The sequence below is a fragment of the Phalangium opilio genome, unplaced genomic scaffold (assembly GCF_054372755.1).
Source record: "Phalangium opilio isolate 3A_F unplaced genomic scaffold, DU_Popi_V2 ptg000082l_1, whole genome shotgun sequence".
Taxonomy (NCBI): domain Eukaryota; kingdom Metazoa; phylum Arthropoda; class Arachnida; order Opiliones; family Phalangiidae; genus Phalangium; species Phalangium opilio.
This window is the reverse complement of record NW_028324189.1, coordinates 8,006,152-8,014,983: the sequence shown is the minus strand read 5'-3', so window position 1 is coordinate 8,014,983 and position 8,832 is coordinate 8,006,152. Positions and strand designations below refer to the sequence as shown.

The window sequence follows — 8,832 nt, the reverse complement described above, 5'->3', positions numbered from 1 at the left end:
GCCGAGTTCTTGCCCAAAGTACTCAGGGAAGTATGTGTGTTTTATTTTTGGTTTTTAAAAGAATAGGACCCTCTGACCACCAGAGAGTCCAAAATTATTTGGACGGCTCCCTATTTTATGGGAAACCACTACTATTTTCAAGGACCGCTTTGGGTTTTTATTCCAAGTTTCCAACCCGATGTTTTCCTCGATAGTATAGTGGTGAGTATCCTCGCCTGTCACGGGAGAGACCGGGGTTCGATCCCACCCATTCCATCTCCGTAGAGAGAATGATTGCTGACTCACCTCTGGCGCCCCCTTTTATACCCGAGACCCCACCCCATTTCCCGCCAGAGGTCCTCAAAGGAAACTCTATAGTTAGTAAAGATCATGTATTTAATCTTACATTTCCCTCTTTATTGATTGGCCATGTTTTACATATAAGTAGTTTAAAGTCATTCATTAAAATGTTTTAAAACTAAATAAGATATTATTCTTAATATTCGCGTAATTCTCTGAGCATACTCCCTGATTCGGTTCTTAAAAGCTACGAATCTACGCGCATGCGCGAACTAGCATTAAAGAGTTTTGAAATTCCGCATAGGATAGAGTATTGTCACGTGACTAGTGAAGAAGAAGACACTTTTATTATAATAGTGAACTTGTGTTAGTGTAGAGGCTGGATTCCCATGGGATATTACGTATTGTTAATCCTTATCATAGACCTCTTAGAGATAGAGGAACACCATGTGTTAAGTTCCCGTCGGTTCAAATCGTGTTTTATATATTTTTAAGTGGTGATTTTGAATTCAAAGGCTCAACATGTCTCAGCTATTAGTGCAATTTGCTGTATTAAATATATTTTTTTCAATTTTATTCGCAACATCCAGCAATGGGTAATTATGAAATATTTTAAACATGTCAAATTTTTATAAAATTAGCATATAATTTTTTTGTTTTGTTTTATTAATGATTGATGTTGATTTATCAACCAATATTTGTATATCCATTTCATTAATTTCCCTTGAATAATTAATTACATCGCAATTAACGATCCATTAATTAAAATGAAATAAATCATTGATTATTTAATTTCAAATTCTTTTATAGTGACCTTTTTCCAAATGCAGTTAAGTCTAAAACAGATCAAATGATAGGATACCCAAATGCAATTTCATTTCTAAATAATTACGAGAAGAAACCATTGTTGATGAGAAAAGCGGCCTTAAGTGACATGTCCGTTTCAAGTTTACCAGATGCTGCTATTATGGAACTACCACACTCTTTCATAATCTTCGTAAAACCCATAAATTCAAACCGTAAAATATCACTGCGCCAATTCTTAAAAACTTATTCCGAAGAACAACTTACAATCAAACAACAAATTCCAGTCGTTCTCAAGTATTTCGTACCAATTTCTCTACGCAGTATTTAATAAAGACTAATTAAGAGTAATTGCTCCATTTAAGATCCCAAATAAAGTTACCGAGCTGTTTAGATTGCGACGTTTTAACTGAAGATAGATTATCGTACACAGTACGTCATTTCGCGAGAGCTGCTTGTGGCACTGGCGTAGGCCTACACGTTTACATTCTGTTTTGCTTGCAGGAAATTTTAATTCGTCAAGGAGCTCATGTGAATGAATTTGAATCGAGAGGCAGCCAAAATTCTAGTTTAAACTGTCTCTTGGACGGCACAGCTGAACTAACATTAGTAGACGCTGTCAATATTTCCAAAAATGAAATTCTTTCAGAAGAAATTTCAAAATCCATTACTAACTTTCATCAAGTTTCATTAAAACCCGGAGATTGCCTTCATATTCCATCCAACTGGTATTATACACGCGTTCTGTTGAACACGACAACGTTTTACAAAGCTCTCTACAATTAACTTCCAATAAATTCATTCTAGGTTGTATAGATTATCATCGGGAGGTCGAACAATTTTTTTCTCTGTCGTATACAATTCTAGCAACTTGACCATCAACAAAAAGACTTGTGGAGATGGTAGACCCGACATGACTCTGGATGGACTCACTTTCCTAAATGAAACACCTGAAAATCTCTTTTCTGTCCTAACACTGGCAAATTTGTATGACGTTTTTTAGACCTAATTATTTACTGACTTTTCAAACTATGAATTTTTCACATAAAGTCACTTTACATAAGTTTAATTATCATTTTGTCTAATTTTAAAATTGTAAGTTCACATTTTTTTATAAAAAAACAAATGCCAACCTCCAGGGGTAAAACTAATAATGTATTTCCTATGGGCCCCTGTAAAACTCCGACCCGCAATACACCGGTGTACTATAATATTATAAAATTCGTATCTTTATTAATTCTGTACCGATTTCGGCCTAGTAATTTTTTTGAATCAAATTGAATCCCAAATTACACTCTACGTATGTGTATTTATCGTTTACATTATACCCATAATTATAAAAAGTGCCAACCTCCAGGGGCAAAACTAATAATGTATTTCCTATTGGCCCCTGTAAAACTCCGACCCGCAATACACCGGTGTACTATAATATTATAAAATTCGTATCTTTATTAATTCTGTACCGATTTCGTAGTTTTTTGGATCAAATTGAATCCCAAATTAGCCTCTACGTGAATTTACCGTTTATATTATGCCAATTATTATATCTCACTGCATGCAACTGCGTTAAAATTATATTTTCAGAGCATTATTCATTGAGAACTACGTTCAAAAAACGAATATGACACGGAACAAGTTCATGGAGACCTTCAAAAAGGTCAGAGAATACCTTTTTTGTGTGAATTGGGTCAAAATAGTTATAAAAAAATTAATTAAATAGTGTAGTAGGTTGATTTTTAATGTAATGTTTCATGATATAATTTTTAGGATGTTAAGCTTTCTGATGTAAAGCAATGGAATGAAGAATGCGAAACTTCTACCAATGAGGTGAAGACATTGAAAATACGCAACAGTTATTGCATTAATGGCATTGCGCTTTTGACCAATTAAAAAGTCTTTAATACGCTTTTTTTAATTTAGCTTTTTGACGAAATGGATCATGATAAAAACAACATCTTGTCAGCTGCCGATTTTGATTCAATAAATGAAGAGGCAAGTTTATACGTAATCAGTTTCATCGTAACAATAAGTGTGAAATTACTTAGGGAAGGTTTTTTCCCATGTTATACAAAGTTTAGGGGTTTCCCTGAAATCAGGAAACACACCTTGCGTCATACTTATTGTTATTACGTTACTCAAAATTTACAATATTTGTTTTATTCTTGTACAGGATGCCATGTTTCTTGGTGGTGTTTTAGAAGATAAAATGGGCGATTTCAAAGATATCATCGAAGACCAACTCAGCGAAATGAAGCCAGTATGCGTAAAAACCAACAGTTTTAGCGATAAAATGATATTAGTTAAATAAATATCATAACGTCATCGCAGAAACGTAGCGGTACTGAAGGATTGGCCAATCAGGTGAAGAGTACGTATGAGAAAGAAATCCAGCGTGTTTTAGAAGAAGGATTTAATGATTTGCTCAGAGAATCAAATATTGACGGATCCCTTACATTCTGTAAGTTTCAGTTACAACATAAGCTAATGACTAACAGGGATGGGTACTATAGAAAGCGTTTGAATCATTAACTTCTGATATGACCACCAATATCAATATTTACAGCTGACGATGGAAAACCACAAGTGAAATTAAATGGAGAAGAAAAGGGTATGGTTTATCATTATTACTCTATGTAAAGTACTGTGAAATAAGTTATTTATATTCAAGGTACAACTGAAATAGAAGAAGAATTAGAAGAAATAATAGTGGATAATATTGATGATGTAGATAAAATAAAGTCGAAAGATGAACTGTAATAGAATTTATAAATTCTCCTTTTCAATATGAAAAAAACTAGGCATACGGATTTCTTTAATTTCCAGGTATATCAAGGTCATTTCAAGGTAAACGAGGGCATTTGCAAAGCGCACGCTCCAGAAAATATAGTCTTTTGTGGTTTTACGTAAAGCGCAAATTGCGCATGCTCGGAAAACTTTAATTTTTTTGTAGGCCTATTGTTGTTTCGTCTGCTAGAGACGTTCCACGGTAACGGTTCCACAACCGAAACGTGTGTAGTTTGTTTCCCGTTCAGTGTAAAATTACGTTTTTGGGTATTAATTCTTAATTAGTATTGTCGTTAAAGAAGCTCCGTATTTATTTCTCAATTTATTAGTTTTTATTTATAACTAACAATTTGAAGAGGCCTTTGGTTTTGGCTTTGGCCGCCAAATGCCTCCTCCAGTAAGTCCAGTATTGGATCATGAATTATGTACGCGGCTATCAGATTTGATCGCGAAATTAACCAACAGCGGGGAAAAGACTCTTAACACCGGAAATATGAAGGAAGTGAAAAATATATGCAGGTAACTTCCTTTTAATTATAAATTATTACTAGCTGATGGCAGAAACACCATGTTGAGTTATCCCACGAGTACAACTCTGTGAATTGCTGTAAACTGTTTTTCTCAATTGTCCTCATCTCAGAAAAGGTGACAATTACGTTGAGCGAGCTTATCATTTGGTAATGACTCAGCTTCAAAGGGAACATTCTGAAGTTCGATATAGCTGCCTGTTAATAATGGATGAACTCTTTCGACGCTCACACAAGTTTAGAACTCTTCTTTTAACTGATTTTCAAGATTTTTTAGAATTAACAGCTGAAACTGATCCGGATGCGCCTTTACCACCTCCGAAAGTATGTTTCAATATCATGAATCATTTAATGGTGGAATTCATAAACATCGGACGCAACGCAATTTAGTACAGGCAAAGGCAGGGCGTCGTGCGCTAAAGGCAGGACGTTTGCGCACGACGTCCTGCCTTTGCCTGTACTAAATTGCGTTGCGTCCGACGTTTATGAATTCCACCTTAAGTCTTTCTTTATAAAAAACTAAAACTAAAAATATAATATAATATAATAGGCTGTTGCCAAAAATTTAAAAACAAAAACACTGAGTTTTGTAAGAGAATGGTACAATGAATTTAAAGACGGTTACAAGTTATTGGTTTTAGGCTACAATTTCCTTAAAGATTGCAAAATGGTAGGAAGAATTCAGCGTAATAGTTCAAGCCACCCATTCAAATCTTACCTTGACCTGTTCGTTAAATTTTAGATTAACTTTCAAGATTTAGCTTTGATATCTGCCGCGGAACAACGTCAAATAGAAGAAGCTAATCGTAGAAAAGAATTAGTTATAAAAGAGAAAGTAGATAAAGTTGTGAAAGAAATGGATGGTAAGAACCACGTGGTTTAATTTAAAAACACCACTGAGAATTTGAATCTGTGGTATAAATGATTTCTTTGAACGTTTTACAATCAGAAAAAGTACTGGAAATTGTACCTGTCTTGGATCAAATGGATAATGCCTTTCAGTTAATATTACCTCATCCTGATGAATTCTTCCTACACGGAGATTTTGAAAACGAAACGTCCAGTTTAGAAAATAACAATAATAATAATAATCAATTTGACTCAAATTTAAGTCAAGATGAAATGTTTAGACATCATGGTGTCGGCAAAAGAGGAAGTTATAGTGTCTCTATCGAACTTCAGAATTGTAAGTGAATTTCAACCCACGCACCAACTCCTGTTGTTGTTGTTGTTGTTGTTGTTGTTCTTGTTGTTGTAGTTTGAAGCTTAAGTCCATCCAAAGTTTGGGTTTATTAGTTTTACGAGGGTGTTACACATTCTTGAAATATCAGTAGTTTTTTTTTGGGGGGGGGGGAACATCTGGACAAGTACTTTCATTTGTATTTGTCTCTTTAGAAAGCATTAATTTCCCCTCATATCGGAAGTGTTAGTGAGGAGGATATTGATATCTATTGTCCTTAAAAATATCTCCGAAGGTTTGAATTCAAATCCAATTAAAACCAAAGAAAATGCCGCTATTTGGGAGACCTTAAAAGATTTACACGTTCAAGCTTGTAAAATATATTTACCTCTTATTACATCCTGGTTAAAAGTAAATTGAAATTCCCCCATAAATTGAGTTAACTTAAAAAAATATGACTAGTAGCAATTAGCAATTTTCTTTATTACTTTTAGACTCTAACAAAAGCCGGTGAACAGAGTAAAATTAAGGAAGTTATTGATTTAAAAAATCGAATGGAAAATGCTTTGTCTAAATGCGCGGACTTAAAAATTGACGCTAAATTAGAAGACTCGGAAGTTAGTGATGAAAGTGATAATGATTTTGAGGAAGTAGAAGAAAAAGACGGATTTGAACCAGTAATTCCTCAACATCTTAGAAAAGAATACGGTAAACATTTCGGATAAAAAGAAGTTTCCAAGTCAAGACGTATTCCTTTACGTAGGAATGCCTTTGGATCTGAATGCTCCATCGACTAGCAAAGGTTTTTCATCTAGAGATACGGAATGGAGTTTAAAAGCGGATAAACCCAAAATTAAAGAAGAAATATTGGATCCAACAAGCATGGTGGCTAACCTTGAAGCTCTTAGACGCAAAATGGCCGTTTCCGTTTCCGAGGAAGTATTGAAGAATGTGGACGCGCAAGAAGACAAAGAAGGAAGCAACTCAGTTTCGGATAGGAAGAAGCAACTGTTGTCCAAAGCTCCGCGTAAAAACTACGATATTGATTTGTACCATTGGGAGGAAGAAAAGTTGGAAGCTCCTGAAGTTGTTAAGTAAGAAATCAAGGTGGTTCCAAAGGGTTGACGCGCGTCACGAATTTAAAAGTGAACCCATCGATAAAGAATGCGCGTGAGGAAATTTGTTTTCACTCTACAGGATAGGCAACTCCCTATCTCGAACGACAGCTTATTCTCTATATACTCTGTTACAACATCGGTTGTCAGCATGCGCAAAGCTAAGTCTCTATGTAACGTAGCCTTGCGCGTGCTGACAAGAGACAAAAAACTTCAGGATCTTCAGGATTTAAAATCGTTTAAAATATCCTGAAGTTTTTTGTCTCTTGTCAGCACGCGCAAGGCTAGGTTACATGGAGATCTAGCTTTACGCGTGCTGACAACCGATGTTGTAACAGAGTATATACAGAATAAGCTGTCGTTCGAGATAGGGAGTTGCCAATCATATAGCGTGAAAACAAATTTCCGCACCCGCATTCTTTATCCATGGTGAACCTGTAAGCTCAGTGTGGAAAAGTCTTGTCTTTGTGGGTGATGTCAGTTGACCTATTTAGGTTTGACTCCCTGCACAAATTTTGGACTCCACATGAAAACGAGAGTGAAGTTCGAAAAATGGAAGATGTCGCTTCTCTGAGACAGAGAACTATAGAATTTACTGGCAAATTTGAGCCTACTAAATGGACTTGTCGAGCGCCATTACCAAGTGGAAAATTGTGTCCTCGTATGGATAAAATTAAAGTACGCCAGGAAAGAAAGCCTTTAACAACCTTTGATTCTAAATTATTCTTTTTAGTGTCCTTTTCATGGTCCAGTCATAGCGAGAGATGAATTAGGAAACCCCGCGAAACCATTAACAGCTGACCAAAGATATCGTGCTCAAGCGTTAAAAGAAAAAGATATCCCAGACTGGCAAGATCCGGAACTTCTAAGAGATCTGGAAGCTGCAACTGGAGTTAATTTAAAAATGCCCATAAAGGGTAAAAGGGGGACAAAGAAGGACCCTGATAGTAAACTGACCAATCTTAAAGCCACAGAAACATCTGCCAGAAAGAGACTAGAAAAAAAGATTTTAAACAAGTAATACTAATTAATTAATATTGTTTTTTGGGGTTAATTAATTTTGTGGGCCAATTCGGGAGTAAAGTATGATTCCCGTCATTTTGAATGCAATAATTAGGGTGTGTCTATATAATGATATAATTTTCTATTAAGGGCTTCACTCAAAAGAGTGTCGGAACAATTGGATTCTCACGATTCCAAACGTCTAAAAGATAAATTTGGAAATCAATGGAATTACAGTTTCAATACATAGTTGTTGTACTAAGAAAACTAGAAAGTTCTGGTCTATTTGTTTTTTTTTGGGAGGGGGGGGGAATTGGTGTTGGGGTCACCACCTGCATGTAAGGGGTTGTCGGTATCTATAAGTAAAGACCGCCCCACTATCTCAGTTGTGACGTCAGTGCCTAGGTAAAACGTCACCCTCGGGCTTGGCAAATTGGCAGTGGTCGGCCATGTTTGGTATTGCTTTGTTTCTATGTTGACGTTACACTAAAGCTTCTGAGATTGCTTTATTCCCTCAAACTTTGTCCCCCAGAAGATTGGCTTTAATGGCTTGCGGGGAGGGGGGGGATGCCCCAGTCTACCGATCGACATCGATAAGCCTTAAAGTTGTGTGAAAAATAAAATTGTTTTTATCCAAAAATTGTGTCAAATGATAAATAATGGACCATTGACCGCTCCCCCCCCCCCTCCGATTTAATTTTTAAACTGGTCATTTGCAGCTGTGTCAGTACCACCCGTATTTCCCACGCTGCTCTCTGTAGCAGGGCCGGAAATAAAGAAAATTTCTTATAGGACATACACCTTTGAATGGAAAATTTATAGGACATTGTCCATTGGAGTGCGCAAAAATTGTGTCGCGTCTTCATAGTCAAGCTATTAAAACTTCGGAAAAATTTACTAGTCAACCGTCCAGTGACCCCCTTAGTTTTTAAGAAAATTATGCGACATTTTAAAATTTTATTGGGCAGTGTCCTGTGCTTATTTCCGGCCCTGCTCTGTTGTCCAAGGCAGTCTGGGAAATAGCACACTTCCTCTGGTCCAAAACCAGTTTATTAATTGCTAGGACTAGTTTTTTAATTCAAAAAGTGGGGGTTACTGGTCCTCGGGACCAGTTTATTAATTGCAAATCTATAGGAGAACA

The 8,832-nt window shown here is 36.0% G+C and overlaps 3 protein-coding genes across 3 annotated transcripts; all 3 read left to right on the top strand.

The window, feature by feature from the left end:
* Positions 1-194: 194 nt before the first annotated feature.
* Positions 195-2,172, top strand: LOC149651370 (uncharacterized). Its single transcript, XM_089848281.1, has 4 exons — positions 195-1,380; positions 1,449-1,515; positions 1,588-1,811; positions 1,891-2,172. Exons 1-4 carry the CDS (start codon positions 1,130-1,132, stop codon positions 2,084-2,086), a joined length of 738 nt encoding a protein of 245 aa, XP_089704407.1. The 5' UTR covers positions 195-1,129; the 3' UTR covers positions 2,087-2,172.
* Positions 2,173-2,789: 617 nt separating this feature from the next.
* Positions 2,790-3,961, top strand: LOC149651369 (uncharacterized). Its single transcript, XM_089848284.1, has 6 exons — positions 2,790-2,910; positions 3,004-3,075; positions 3,254-3,340; positions 3,412-3,541; positions 3,647-3,691; positions 3,752-3,961. The coding sequence occupies exons 2-6, from the start codon at positions 3,016-3,018 to the stop codon at positions 3,838-3,840; spliced, it is 411 nt and encodes a 136-aa protein (XP_089704410.1). The 5' UTR covers positions 2,790-2,910; positions 3,004-3,015; the 3' UTR covers positions 3,841-3,961.
* A 153-nt stretch (positions 3,962-4,114) lies between these two features.
* On the top strand, positions 4,115-8,331 carry LOC149651368 (UV-stimulated scaffold protein A-like). The gene is made up of 11 exons (XM_089848267.1): positions 4,115-4,386; positions 4,508-4,718; positions 4,945-5,064; positions 5,137-5,257; positions 5,344-5,580; positions 5,870-5,985; positions 6,069-6,282; positions 6,338-6,668; positions 7,184-7,367; positions 7,423-7,706; positions 7,842-8,331. The coding sequence occupies exons 1-11, from the start codon at positions 4,253-4,255 to the stop codon at positions 7,939-7,941; spliced, it is 2,052 nt and encodes a 683-aa protein (XP_089704393.1). The 5' UTR covers positions 4,115-4,252; the 3' UTR covers positions 7,942-8,331.
* The last annotated feature ends 501 nt before the right edge of the window (positions 8,332-8,832 follow it).